The 14,161-nt window shown below is 57.6% G+C and overlaps 2 protein-coding genes across 4 annotated transcripts; one reads left to right on the forward strand and one right to left on the reverse strand.

The window, feature by feature from the left end:
* On the forward strand, positions 1–3,973 carry SMYD5 (SMYD family member 5; the record flags this gene model as incomplete). Its single annotated transcript, XM_056818965.1, has 7 exons — positions 1–21; positions 758–828; positions 1,167–1,273; positions 1,425–1,481; positions 2,496–2,590; positions 2,701–2,771; positions 2,856–3,973. Coding segments are annotated over 7 exons (582 nt in total), but the record flags the coding sequence as incomplete, so codon positions are not given.
* A 950-nt stretch (positions 3,974–4,923) lies between these two features.
* Positions 4,924–8,437, reverse strand: PRADC1 (protease associated domain containing 1). 3 transcript variants are annotated; one of them, XM_016427469.2, is made up of 6 exons: positions 8,300–8,437; positions 7,673–8,200; positions 5,976–6,076; positions 5,733–5,842; positions 5,466–5,655; positions 4,924–5,379 (listed from the first exon to the last, which is right to left on the reverse strand). In XM_016427469.2, exons 2-6 carry the CDS (start codon positions 7,737–7,739, stop codon positions 5,290–5,292), a joined length of 558 nt encoding a protein of 185 aa, XP_016282955.1. In that variant the 5' UTR covers positions 7,740–8,200; positions 8,300–8,437; the 3' UTR covers positions 4,924–5,289. The 3 variants fall into 3 exon arrangements, with proteins under 3 accessions (XP_016282955.1, XP_016282954.1, XP_001381950.1); XM_016427468.2 differs by having other exon boundaries at positions 5,466–5,633; positions 8,300–8,428; XM_001381913.4 differs by having other exon boundaries at positions 5,466–5,633; positions 7,673–8,197; positions 8,300–8,421.
* Positions 8,438–14,161: the final 5,724 nt, after the last annotated feature.

The raw sequence follows: 14,161 nt of genomic DNA on the forward strand, positions 1-14,161 counted from the left end.
TACGAAGAGCAGCTCAGTCGGGTGAGTTGGGGCGACCGCCCATCCTCTGCAGAGAAGACTCGGTCCGGCTGGCTCCGGGCAGGGCCGCTGGGCAGACCAGGCAGAGCCCGGGGGAGGGCCGCTGGGCAGACCAGGCAGAGCCCGAGCCGGAGGAGATGGGGGCGGCGGGGCCCCGGGAGAGGCTTGGGAGGCCGGTTGAGTGTGTGTCCACGAGGGTGAGCCCCGGCTTTGAGGCCGGCTTGCTGGGAGGACGGGGAGGGGCGCGGAGCCCTCGAGGGGCCTCGGGAAAGCCCTGCAGAATGCCAGGGGACCCCCCAGGCAGGGGGAGCCGAGGGGAGAGGGCAGCGCAGTGCCACACGTGGAGGAAGAGCGCCGAGCGGGGGGCCGGGGCACAGGTCAGGGGGAGCAGTGGGGCAGCGGCCCCTCGGGAATGCACGGCCGCTGACCCCCGAGTCCTCTCCCTCCAGGCTGAGTGGGGAGCTGAGGCGGGTCCTGTGACTTGTCCGGGCTCACGGCGAGCGGATGTCCAGGGCGGGATTCGGGCCGGCCTCTCCCCTTCCACCCGCACTTCCCGGCCTCCAGGGCTCCCCAGGCCGGCGTTTCTGGGCTCTGGGAGTGGGGCGAGGCCCCGTCCTAGCAGAAGGGAAAGTTGGGCCGTTGTGTCCGTGCCGAGGCCGCCGGGGGCTGGGCAGCTTTTGGGGGGAGTGCGGGGGGCTGGGCCCTTCTCATGGCCGCCGCCTCTGGCTTTGACACGCAGTGGTTCACCCCCGAAGGATTCCGGTCTCTCTTTGCCCTCGTTGGGACCAACGGTCAAGGAATCGGCACCAGGTGAAGCGGGCACGGGCCGGAATTGGGCCGGGCGAGGGGCGGTCACTGAGCGCAGCCTCCGGCCGGAGGAGCCACGGGTGCGGGGGGGTGTCCCACGCTCTCCCCCGGCTCCCTGCTCTGATGGGGTGACGAGAGTGCTGTCCGGCAGAGGCGGGTGTGTGCTGGGCCGGAGCTGGCCACCTGCCCTCTGGGCCCCTCCTTTGGGGCAGACGGCGGGCAGAAGCGAAGGGCCGGCGTCCCCCGACTCCTCCCGGCCCTCCGCCCCGGGTCGGGGTCTTTGCTGCCCGCCCTCGGGGGCCCTTCGTCCGCCAACGCCTCGGTCGCTCCGTGCCCCCCAGTTCCCTGAGTCAGTGGGTCCACGGCTGCGACGCCCTCGCCCTGAAGGCCCCGGAGCGCGAGCAGCTGGACGCCTTCATCGATCAGCTGTACAAAGACATCGAGAGAGGTGGGCAGAGAGCGGGGCGCAGCGCACAGCCAGGCCGGCGGGAGGGGGAGGGCTTCTCGGAGGAGGCGAGCTAGCCCGGGAAAAGCCGCTGCTACGGCAGGAGCCGGCCCACAGGCCCGCCGCCATGTCTGTCTGTCTGTCTGCCTCACAGTGAGTGGCGAGTTCCTGAACTGTGAGGGATCCGGGCTGTTCGTGCTCCAGAGCTGCTGTGAGTCGTTTGGGGTGCCGGGGCATGGCCAGCCTTTCTGGGCCCGGGGGCCATCTGCTGGGGGAGGGAGGGAAACTTTGGCCAGCCTGCCCCGGGGCCCTGAGCTGCCTAGTCCAGCAGGGGGGCAGCGGGCATCCCCTGCCAGGCCCTGGGCGCTGTCTTGGCAGGGCAGATGTTCTCCCCCTTGTGGGGGTCTGGGCCCCCCAAACATGGGCAGTCCGGTGAAGCATGGAGACCCCCCTCAGAAGGATGACTTTGTAAAAGAATTCTTAATGGAAGGAGATGCTCGATTTCAGTGAGAGCTTAGTGAAAGCGGAACCCCCAGATCTCCGGTCCTTGTCTTAGCCTGTGTATGGACTGAGCCCGGGACGGGGAGGAGGTGCAGATCTGGGCTCCCATGTCAGCTGCGCATGCCCTCGGGCACGGTGCCCACTTCTCAGGCTGCCCCTGCCCATTGCATGCCCTCGGGCACGGTGCCCACTTCTCAGGCTGCCCCTGCCCATTGCATGCCCTCGGGCACGGTGCCCACTTCTCAGGCTGCCCCTGCCCATTGCATGCCCTCGGGCACGGTGCCCACTTCTCAGGCTGCCCCTGCCCATTGCATGCCCTCGGGCACAGTGCCCACTTCTCAGGATGCCCCTGCCCATTGCATGCCCTCGGGCACGGTGCCCACTTCTCAGGCTGCCCCATCAGCTGTGCATGCCCTCGGGCACGGTGCCCACTTCTCAGGATGCCCTTCTCAGCTGTGCATGCCCTCGGGCACGGTGCCCACTTCTCAGGCTGCCCCTGCCCATTGCATGCCCTCGGGCACCGGGCTCGCTCTTGCTCCCAGTCCTCAGCCAGTGCAGTCTCTGCAGACGGAGCTCCTCGGCGCCCTCAGTGAGCACTGAAGCACCCGTTGCGTCCTGGGTGCCAGGCTGGGCCCTCAGAGGGGGAGGAACAGGGTCAGACCCCCGGGGGGGCCTCGGCAGGGCCGCTGCCCGCTTTTCAGCGCCGCCTCCCTGTCGTGGTCAGGCAACCACAGCTGCGTCCCCAACGCGGAGACGTCCTTCCCGGAGAACAACTTCCTGCTGCACGTCACGGCCCTCGAGGACATCAAAGCCGGAGAGGTGAGCGGAGGGGCCCTCTGGGGACGGGCTGGGCTGCGGCCGGCCTCTGGGCCTCTCGGGTCTCCCCCCAAGGGAGGCCGGGCTGAGTCTGTGTGTCCGGCCCGCTCTAGGAGATCTGCATCAGTTACCTGGACTGCTGCCAGCGCGAGCGCAGCCGCCACAGCCGCCACAAGATTCTCCGGTGCGTGGGGGATGGGGGATGGGGGGGGGGAGGCTCGAGCCTGGGCCGGCCTCCCCGCCCTGACCGCCGGCTCCCCCTCCGCAGGGAGAACTACCTGTTCGTGTGCTCCTGCCCCAAGTGCTTGGCCGAGGCCGAGGACCCCAGCGTGACCTCGGAGGAGGAGGAGGAGGACGAGGACGAGGACGAGGAGGAGGAGGGGGCGCCAGAGGCGGCCGAGCTTGAGGACGAGATGACTGACGTCTGACGGCCCCGCCGCCCCCAGCCTCTGGGAGCTGCCCCAACCTCGTTCCCCGTCTCCCTCGGCCTCCCTTCCCTTCCGGCAGGACCCCAAGGCCCGCCCGCCCGCCTGCTCTGGGGGGCCCCGGACGGCCCTCCCTCAGGGCTGAGAGGAGCTCGCGCCCCCTCCAGCCTGTTACGGATTTATTTATTTGGGGAACCCGGAGTCCAAGCGGAGTTCCTGGCACTCGGGCCGGGGGGCCCATCGAGGAAGCCAAGGCTGGCCTTCCCTCTTCCGGGGCGCTGCCCCGCTTCGGCGGGTCCGCTGGAGCCGGTTCGCAGAAGGCTGTTGGCCTGTCCAGGGAAGATGACCGACCGCCGGCCTCCCTCCCTGCCTGGGGGCTCCTGGGCCTCCCCAGGTAGGCTCGAAGCTCCTTCCCAGCCCCTCAGAATCTCATCTTGTGCCTTTTCTTCCCTGCCTTGGCAGGGATGGTGGTTGGACCCCGGCAGGCCTGGGGAGGCTCGAGTCTGCCCCAGGCAGGGGGTGAGCAGGCCCTCGCTGGCAGCCCCCTGCGGTGGACCATTTGGGAGAGAACCGGGTCTCCCCCAGGCTCTGCGGGGAGGTGGCGCCCCCGTCGGGCCCCCTGCTCTGCGCCCCCGATTGCCAGGGTTCAGGCAGGTTCTCTCCTGGCTGGAAACAAGCCGTGCCGTGCCCCGTCTTCCTTCCCTGCTTCCCAGCTCTGGTGCTGTGTAGACATGTTCACGGTGGGGGCCCCGGGGAGGAGCAGGCTGTGGGCAGAGGGGCTCCGCCTGGGCCTCGGGCCCTCCCCGCTGCCCTCCCTCCTGGGCTGTACTAAAGGATGCTCTCGCCCCGGCCCCAGGGCCGCTGTCATGTGCCTCCATCCCGTGCTGTCTGGTGCTTGCTCCGTGCTCACCGCCGTCCTGGCTGACCAATCAGTGTTCTCAATAAATGTAACTACGGCCGAGAGGCTGGGCTCCGTCTGTGCTGTGCTGTGCTGGCCCCCTTTCCGGGGGACGCGGGGGGCGCGCAGAGCGAGCCCAGCGGAGCCCCCAGTGCCCAGACAGGGACAGTCCCACGGAGGCCCACCCTGGCCTCGGGGCTCCTTGACTGCTGCCCTGGGAGGACCCGCAGCTGCCAGAGGCTCACTTGCTTCTGGCCAGACGGCTACTCCGGGCCAAGGGCCAGAGGCCTGGGCGTGACTGGCACCAGAGGTTCTTGCTCGCTTGTCCTGGCCCACTTCTGTCAGAACACAGTTACAGAAATGTTTGGGGCTGGGCTTGTGTCATTTTTAAACAAGTTCGGCCCCTGGTCCTGAGCCCCCCGAGGGCCGGGAGAGAGCTGCCCACCAGAGTCGGGGCACCCCGTGATGAAGAAAGGGGGAGGCAGCCCCGAGGGCCGGGAGAGAGCTGAGGTGTGGCCCTGGCTGCCCACCAGAGTCAGGGCACCCCATGATGAAAGGGGGAGGCAGCCCCGAGGGCCGGGAGACAGCTGCCCACCAGAGTCGGGGCACCCCGGGATGAAAGGGGAGGCAGCCCCGAGGGCCGGGAGAGAGCTGCCCACCAGAGTCGGGGCACCCCGGGATGAACGGGGGGAGGCAGCCCCGAGGGCCGGGAGAGAGCTGAGGTGTGGCCCTGGCTGCCCACCAGAGTCAGGGCACCCCATGATGAAAGGGGGAGGCAGCCCCGAGGGCCGGGAGACAGCTGCCCACCAGAGTCGGGGCACCCCATGATGAAGAAAGGGGGAGGCAGCCCTGAGGGCTGGGAGAGAGCTGAGGTGTGGCCCTGGCTGCCCACCAGAGTCGGGGCACCCCGGGATGAAAGGGGAGGCAGCCCCGAGGGCCGGGAGAGAGCTGCCCACCAGAGTCGGGCCCAGGGCAGGCCCCTCTTCCCTCTCTACTGGAGGCTCAGGACGGAATCAGTAAAAATGCAGGAAGGCTTTATTGTGCTAAGGGTGGTGGCTGCCCAGGGAGGTTCCCCTTGGCCCCTCCCTCAGAACAGCATCATTCTGTGCCCCCCACCTCCCTGGCCCCTGTGCCCGGGCTCCTGACTACCTCGGGGCGCAGGACCTGGGGAAGGGCAGGGTAGAGGGAGGTCGTGGGCCCCTTGGTTTAGCCTCAGCCCCCCTCTTCACTGCCTGCCCCCAAACATGGCTTTCTTCCCCCGGGGCAAGCCAGCCCCAAATAGCAGCTGCTCGCCCGGCTTTGGGGGCTCCTTCCCCCCCGGCTGGAGGCTGGGGGAGCCGCACGGCCTCTACCAAAAAGTCCAGGGCGGCTGTAAGAGTTCAAAGGTGGGGATGCTCGTGACGTTGACGGGGATGGAGATGATGGCCCAGGGCAGCCCGTGCTGTTCTAGGGAGCGTCTGATCATGTAGCTGAGAGAGGGGAGAGAAGGCCACATGTGGGGGTGTCCGCCCCCCCGGGGGGCCCTCCTGAGGCCCGCGCCTCCCCGGGCCCTCACCCGTCTCGGCCGAGCAGGAAGAGCGCCGGGATGTCGGCCGTGCGGCGGGTGCTGTCCTGGATCATCTCCACGTAGAAGCTGTCGTTGTCCTCGGCGTTGTCCGAGATGATCACGGCGCGGCCGCCGTGCTCCTGCACCACCCGGGTCTTGGACAGGAACGAGCAGCCCCTGCGGGGACACGAGAGGCCTCCTGAGGCCCGGCGAGCCGTGGAGGAGCCCCGCGTCCTGGGCGGCACCCCCGCCCACCCCGCGAGGGCCCGGCCTCACCCCCGCTCCACCAGGGCGATCTGGTCTTGGATGAAGAAGCCGTTGTTGAGGGGTCCGCAGGCCTCCGGGGGGTCCGCCGGCACCAGCTGAATCTGGTCGTACCGCGTGTGCTGGAAGACAAGGCGGGCGTGGAGGGGCGGCGGGCACAGCCAGGCCGGGCGAGGGGCTGGCCGAGCTGCCTGCCTCCGCGGCCCTTGGGGAGCCTGGGGGGGGTAGGAGGGGCTCCCCTTGGGGGGCACTTACGAAGACGCCCCCAAAGTCCTTGGCAGGAGTGGCCGTGAAGATGTAGCGAATGTCCCCGGGGCTCAGCACTTGGAAGTACAGATAGTCATGGATGTGCAGACCTGTGGAGAGGCAGAGAGGTGAGAGCCGGGGCTCCCCGCTCCCCCTCTGGCCCAGGGCGGCTGCCCCGGTGGGGGCCGGAGGGAGGCTGGCTGCGGAGGGATCTGGGCCGTTCCTCTTCGGGCAGTCGCGGCTGGCGTCCCCGCGTTCCTGGGGGGCCGTGGAGGAGGGGCAGGTCTGCAAGCAGGGCCCTGGCCGGAACCCGGGGCTGCCGGGCGGCTTCCTGGCGGAGATCCTGGATGGTTGGCCGGTTCCTTCTCCGGCTCGCTTTACAGGTGAGGAAACTGAGGCCAACAGGCTGAAGGCCTTGCCCAGGCTCCCGCCGGAGGCCCCGACTAAGGGATTTGCCTGAGGCTGCCAACAGGTCCCTGTGAGTTACCAAAGCAAACACAGCTCCGCGCCTGGCACTGTGCCAGGGTCCAGGGCCCAGAGAGGGCTCCCTTCCTGCAATCCTGGCTCCAAGGCCCACAGGGGCCCCGCAGGCCTCGGACTGTGCCCTTCCCGAGCACCCCGATTCCCAGCCCTGCCCGCCTGGGGGCCCACGCCACGGGGAGGAGGGAGAGAGGACACTGGCAGGGAGCTCAGTGAGGGGAAGCAGGAATCGGGGGCTCCGGGTCATTCCCAGGGGAGCGCGGGGGTCCCCAGGGACGGGAGGGGGCTTCCTCTGCGCAGGGGCTTGTAGCCCCTTCCCTGCCTTGGGCTGGAATGGGTCAGCCCAGGGGCCCTAGAGGCCCCCCACGGCCAGGTATCCCCCCCAGGTTCTAGCTCGAGGCTGTGCAAGAGGCAGGCGGCTGGGACGTGGCCTCTCGGAAGCCAGGCTCAGCCCACTCATGTCTGCCTACTCACTGGCCTGGGAGACCACCCGCCCAGGGTCACCAGGGCACTGAGCATCAGATGCAGGACTTGAACCCACGAGCCTGTCCACTGCCGCCGGCCAGGCAAGTCTTGGGTTCATAGCTGGAAGCTGGAGCCCGAAGGGACCCGGTTTGAGCCACTCATTTTACCGAGGAGGAAACTGAGCAGTGGAAAGTAAGCACCTTTATGAGGGGACAGCTGGAGAGCCAGAGGGAGCCATTCCCACTTTACAGAGGAGGAAACTGAGGCTGGAGAGAAGAAGCGTCCTTACAGGATCACAGAAGGGACTGCAGAACCCACTCATTGATTTTACTGAAGAGAAAACAGGTCAGGCAGAGGCGGGAGAGCCAGAGTGGCCTTCAGAGTTCAACCCATTTTATAGAGGAGGAAACTCAGGTCAGGACTGTCTGGAGTCGGAGCTGCAGAGCTGTAAGGGGCTTCGGAGGCCGTTGGGATCAGAAATGGGACTTGGAGCCCGGGCCCCACTCCCCAAGGTCACTTGGGCAGCTAGTGAGGGGCTAGACCTGGAGCAGGATCCTAGAAGCTGCCCGAGGCGTCCCGGACCCCATCGACGGAGGCAGGATCTGCCTCTGCCCCCGCTGCCCAGGCAAGGGACAGGGGAGGACGCCGCGGCCCGAGCGGACCTCGGGTCACAGGTGGGGTGAGAAGTCAGGCTGTCCCCCCCAACCCCCGCACGCTCGGCACATCTGGCGCCGGTCCCCGCCCGGCCCGGCCCGGCTCACCGTGGGCCAGCACGCACGCGGAGCACCACAGCCAGAGGCAGGTCCAGCCCACGGCGACCCGGACCATCTCGGGCGGGCCCAGGGACACTCGCTCCCGGGGCCGCCGCTGCCGCTTCTGCTGCTGCTGCTGCTGCTGCTACTGTCGCCGCCGCTGCCACCGTCGCAGCCGCTGCCGCTGTCTCTGCCTCCCGACCGCGCGCCCCCTGACAGCTGCTCCGACCGGCCCGCCCCCAGCCCCCGCTCCCCGCGCTCATTGGAGGACTGCGAGCGAGGCCTGATTGGGGCAAATCACCAGTAGCTAGACCGCCCCCTCCCGCCTTCTCTGTTTTATTGGTCAGTGAGGAGGGCGCCTAGAAATAATTGGGCCCGAAACCTGTCGATATCCTCGGTTCCTGCCCTCGCCTCCGCCTTCTTTCTGGTCTCCTGCTCTCTATGCTCATTGGCAGTAGCAAGGAGCGTGAGTGAGAGCTGATTGGTCGAAATGGTCGTCAATAGCTTCGTACTTTTCGGACTCTCTCCCTGCCGCTGCTTGGAGCCATTGGGGAAGAAGAGCGGAGCTGAGATTTGATTGGGTCCAAGTCTCAGCCTCGCTCCTCCCTCCGCCTCTACAACTTTGTTTGGAATTACCAATCCATCCCGAATAGACGGGAAACAGGAAATTGTGCCCCGGGACTCCCCGGGGAGATCTTCAGGCCTAGCTTCCTAGGTCGCGTTTATTTCGCACTTTAAGGTTCTCAAGCATCCTGACGCGGGCCGCGGAGACTGGAAGTTACCTGAGCGGTAGGTCAGCGAATTTAGAAGGAAGAAAGCCTAGAGAGGAGGTGGTTGACCAGCGATCTCTGGCACGTGCACTACCGGCTTCAACCCTGCCTTGGTCTGTTACAAACCATTGTACGGATGAGGAAACTAAGAGTCCTTACCTCAATTTTTGTTCCTACGGACAAGTTGGATCCCAGAGGATGGTCGTATCCTCTCCTCAGGACTCCTGGGGAAGGATTGGGATGTTTTTCCAATGTTATTGGGTAGAGCCCCAGTCTGAGGTGTTTTTTTCTAGTAGCCCGTGATTAGCACCCCAATATAATCTAGCCAATTAACACCAATGAACTCTTACAAAGAGGTTTACCAAAAAGATCCAGCGCTAGGAGTCCAGGACCTCTGCAGATGGCACAGAACCCTGAACAAGGAAAGAAGGCACCAAAAGACTGGAGGCAGCCCCATAGGCTTGTGTAGGCGCCCGTGCTCGTGGGCTGGCTCCAGGGGAGAAAGGGCAGGCAACACCCTTCCCCTAGCCCTCCCCCCAGCGTTGGTGTCTCTTTACAAATCATAGTCAATCAAGTCACTCAACCCCTATTGCCTAACCCTTACCACCCTTCTGCCTTTAGAACCAATGCAAAATTGGTTGTAAGACAAACATTAAGGGTTTTTGTTGTTTTAATCTTGGCCAACTAGAAGGAAAGCAAAAGATCTGGTCCATTACTGCCTTGTGGACACACACTTAGCTTAGCATTCGTGGGGAAAGCTGGCCTCTCTCAGTAAAGGGACAGAAAGCAACCACAGAATATCTGGGCATGCTCTGAAGTTAGGGCAGGGTCCTCCCTTCCAAGCATCTGCCTGGGCTGCCCACAGGTAGAGCAGACTGAGCAGGCTCTGCTGGAAAGACCTCAGAAACCAGAGCCCTGTGTCTCTCTCCTCCCCATTCTCAATTCTTCCTTGCCCAGGTTTCACCTATTCCTCCCATGCCTTCCTCGGCATCCTCGGAAACTTCAGAACAAACAAACTCCTCTTCATTCAGGATCTTTCCCCTTCATACTCCTTCCATCTTCTCCATTTCTCTGAAACTTGGCTACTCCAGACACTACTCCACTGGGTTGGGAAAATGTACTCCTCACAGCCACTTCCGGACCCTCTGCCTTCAGCACTCAGCAACCACCACTCTCTTTCTCCTAGAGTTACCACCATTACATTTTTTAAAAACAATTATCCAATATAGTTGATGGTAGCTGTTTGGCAGCCCCCAGGACACTCTTTTTGGCACCTGGCTCATGCTCTTCTGTTCCCTCACTCCTGTCTTTATACCCAGGGCCTTTAACATCCACCTTGATATTCTCTCAAACACCTTAAGCTCCTGCTTTCTCAAATTCCTTATATCCTATCACCATCTCTTCTACTCCACCCCAACCACAATTATCCTGAGTGTCACCATTACTCACCAGGGTTCCACCCCCATGATCAAAAACTCTGAAATGCCTTTATCCGACTATATTCTCCCCTTGTTCCATCTCTCCTTGTGCCTCATTCCTCCTATACCTTGACTTTGTCCTCATGGTGCTCTCTTGTCCTTGAAGGCACTAGTACTTTCTTTTTATTTATTTTTTTAACAATAAAGATCTTATTTTACTAATTACATATACCAACAGATTTACACCTAAGTTTTCTGAAGTGATATGATCCAAATTGTCTCCCTCCTGCCCACCCCAACCCCCTCCCAGAACTGGCAAGCAATTCAATCTGAGTTATACATATGTTATCACTCAAAACATTTCCATATTGATCATTTCCTCAAGAGAATAATCATAAAACCAAAATACCCCAAATAAAAGTGAAAAAACATGCTTTGATCTGCATTCAGACTCCACCAGTTCTTTCCCTGGAGGTAGAGTATTCTTTGTCCCAAGTACCTCAGAATTGTCTTGGGATCATCACACTGCTGAGAGTAGCATAGTCTATTACAGTTGATCGCTCCACAACATTGCTGTCAATGTGTCCTATGTTCTAGCTCTGTTTATTTCACTCCACCAGTACTTTCAATGGCCATGACCCCAGCTCAGACAATCTCTTCCTTTAACAATCTGGTCCCATTAATGAGTCAATTATTTCTTCTTCTTCTTCTTCTTCTTCTTCTTCTTCTTCTTCTTCTTCTTCTTCTTCTTCTTCTTCTTCTTCTTCTTCTTCTTCTTCTTCCTCTTCTTCTTCCTCTTCTTCTTCCTCTTCCTCTTCTTCTTCCTCTTCTTCTTTTTCTTCCTCTTCCTCTTCCTCTTCTTCCTCTTCTATCTTCTTCTTCTTCTTCCTCTTCTTCTTCCTCTTCTTCTACTTCTTCCTCTTCCTCTTCTTTTTCCTCTTCTTCCTCTTCTTTCTTTCTTTCTTTCTTTCTTTCTTTCTTTCTTTCTTTCTTTCTTTCTTTCTTTCTTTCTTTCCTTCTTCTTCTTCTTCTTCTTCTTCTTCTTCTTCTTCTTCTTCTTCTTCTTCTTCTTCTTCTTCTCCTTCTCCTTCTCCTTCTCCTTCTCCTTCTCCTTCTCCTTCTCCTTCTCCTTCTCCTTCTCCTTCTCCTTCTCCTTCTCCTTCTCCTTCTCCTTCTCCTTCTCCTTCTCCTTCTCCTTCTCCTTCTCCTTCTCCTTCTCCTTCTCCTTCTCCTTCTCCTTCTTCTTCTTCTTCTTCTTCTTCTTCTTCTTCTTCTTCTTCTTCTTCTTCTTCCTCTTCTTCTTCTCTTCTTCTTTCTTCTTTCTCTTCTTGAATTTCTTGCTTTCCTGTCCTTTCCACTCATGCTCTGGATTACTCCCATCACCATCTTCCAACCCTCCTACTTACCTGCTGCTAAACATAACTGGGAGAAGTCATGATACTAGGACACAAATGTATGTTATTTCATCTCAACTAAGCCCTCACTAAAGGGAGGCCATCCTTTGATCCCCCCCCCCCATTTGAATGGCTGTGCCACTCATTTAAGTGACTATCCCAGTCTTGTTGGATGTGGTGGATAACCCTATGGATGTGGAGGAAGACCTGAGTCCAAGTCCTGCCCCAGATACTTTCTAGTTATATATTCCGTCACTTCACTCGTTTGTCTCAGTCCCTTCACCTATGAGATGAAGGGGCTGGATTCCATGATTTCTAAGAAGCATTTTGTTTCTAAATCTAAGATCTTATAATTCTTACCTCATATCCTTAATTCCCCTCTTCCTCTCATACACAACCTTTTATCTGAAGATGTTGTCCCATAATTGTTACCAGGATAATAATAGCATTTATATAGAGTGTCTTTATATAGTATTTATATACTATATATATATACTATATATAGTATTTATATAGAGTGTCAAAAGTCTTATAATTATAAGCTGATAAAACTTTTGGAACACATTATATTGCACTTTAAGGTCTATAGAGCACTTTGCAAATATCTCATTCTAACCTCAAAACAACCCTTAGAGGTAGGTTCTATTTATTTTGCAGATGAGGAAACTGAGGCAAAGAGGTTAAATGACTTTCCCAGGATCTCATGGCTAGTTAATTATCTGAGGCTGATTTTGAACTCAAACTTTCCTGACTCCAAGTCTACAGCAATATCTTAAGACTATTAGCTGAGAGCTCTCTCTTCTGTCCTTTGCCTCCTATCACCACAACACCTTCTTTCTATCTTCCTTCTCACCAGTCTCTGATGATGAGGTGACCTATCTCCTTGTTAAGGCCAACACTGCCGTATTCATATTTGATTCCATCTTTTTCCTTCTTCTCCAGCAGATTAACCCTCCCCCCTCCCCAATCTGCCAGTGAGTTAGTGGGGGGATTGGAAGACTTCCTCTGCAGAAGACGCAGATGTCAGAAAAGGAATTTTCACCTATGGCCTCTGACTCCAAAGCCAGCATGGCTTCTGCAGTTAGCATTTGAAGACTTCTTCCTGCAGAAGGGGCAGATGAGAGCAATTCATTCCAGTGGCCATGAAGGTTACAGTGTAGAGCACTTAGAGCTTGATCAGACTTGGAAAGAGCCAAGATCATCCACTGCATCCCAAACCATCACTTTAGTCTTGCCATTGGACTTCATTGACTCTGGAAGAGAGTGAGGCTGACAACTTTGTACAGCTCTGGCTCACTTAAATCAAATTCTTGTGTGAGTGACGCCTTTGGTCCTCTTAAAAAATGAAGGACAAATAGCAGATGAGGAAACTGAGGCAAACAGGGTAAAGTGACTTCCTCAGGGCCACTTAGCTAGTGAAGTAAGTGTCTGAGGCTGGTTTGGGGCTCAAGTCTTTCTGTGTGTACTATGGTGCCACCTAGCTGCTCTATATACATACTGTCTTCTTAGAATATAAGCACTTTGTGGGGAGGAACTGTTTTCCTTCTGTCTCTGGCACAGACCCTGCTGTATAGTAGACATGCCAATGCTTTCTGGGTTTGTTCCATATATTAATAAGGTTGCCCTGGGGAAGGCGTGGAGCTTGCAGGGTTAGCCTTGGTCAGTCACCACAGAAACTATTCCTCATTTGATGAATAATTGACATTTATAGATTATTTTAAGGTTTTCAAAGCACTTCCATAAATTATCTCATTTGAACCTCACAGTGACCATTTTACAGATGAGGAAATCAAGTCTCAGGGAGGTAACCTGATTTGTCCAGGGTCACACAGCTGGTATGTTCCAGAAGCATAGCTTGAACCCCAGCATCCTGAGGCCAAGACCGCAAAGCCAGTTCCTTCCAATAATACATTCAGGACAGCATGTGGAAACAGTGCGGGCTTTGGAGTCAGAGACCATAAGGTTAAAATTCCTTTTCTGACATTTGCTACCTCATGTGTCTTTGAGATTCAGCCTTGTTCTCACTCACTCATATCTTCAAAAATGAGGAGTTCAATTAGATTAGGTTTGGATCAGGGCTTCTTAACCGTGTGTGTGTGTGTGTGTGTGTGTGTGTGTGTGTGTGTGTGTGTGTGTGTCCTGGACCATTTATTGAAGCCTATGAAGCCTTTCTCAGAATCACGATTCTAAATACATAAAATAAAAATCTAAGATTACAAGGGAAACTGATTATATTGAAATAGTTATCAAAGGTAGTAAGAAAAAAAGATCATGGATTCCGGTTGATAACAGTAGCTTTAATAAACTGGTACATGAGTGTAATGGAATATTATTGTGCTATAAGAAACTATGGACATGAAAGATACAGAAAAGCATGAGAAGACTTGGATGAAATGATGCAAAGTGAGATGATCAGAATCAAGAAAATGAAGTATACAGTGGCTACAATGGAAAGGGGAAGGGCAACAATAATGAAAGAATAGAATGTTACACAATAGCCCCAAAGGAGGGAGGACTCCTCTTTGACTCCTCTACAGAGGTAGAAGGTCCATGGGTGGGAAACATTGTATCTATCTCTTTTTTGATCAGGTTGCTTTTTCTTTTATTTCTCTTTTTCTTTAAAAAGTATTCTTTGTCAGGGGCAGCTGGGTAACTCAGTGGATTGAGAGTCAAGCCTAGAGATATGAGGTCTTAGGTTCAAATCTGGTCTCAGACACTTCCCAGCTGTATGACCCTGGGCAAGTCATTTAACCCCCATTGCCTAGCCTTTACCTCTCTTCTGCCTTGGTACCAATACACAGTATTGATTCCAAGACAGAAGGTGCGGGTTTAAAAAGAAAAGTATTCTTTGTTAACTTGGAAAAAACACAGAACTATTAAATAGTCAGAAAAACCAAATCTTCAATCAGGACAGGG

Source organism: Monodelphis domestica, chromosome 1 (assembly GCF_027887165.1).
Source record: "Monodelphis domestica isolate mMonDom1 chromosome 1, mMonDom1.pri, whole genome shotgun sequence".
Lineage (NCBI taxonomy): Eukaryota > Metazoa > Chordata > Mammalia > Didelphimorphia > Didelphidae > Monodelphis > Monodelphis domestica.

Excerpts from the sequence above, each read along its gene's own strand:
- PRADC1 (XM_016427468.2), bottom strand. The coding sequence starts at position 7,739 with ATGGTCCGGGTCGCCGTGGGCTGGACCTGCCTCTGGCTGTGGTGCTCC. Across the intron at positions 6,077-7,672 it reads CGCGTGCGTGCTGGCCCACG|GTCTGCACATCCATGACTAT; the intron begins GTGAGCCGGGCC and ends GCCTCTCCACAG. Across the intron at positions 5,380-5,465 it reads TTCCTGCTCGGCCGAGACGG|CTACATGATCAGACGCTCCC; the intron begins GTGAGGGCCCGG and ends CCCCTCTCTCAG.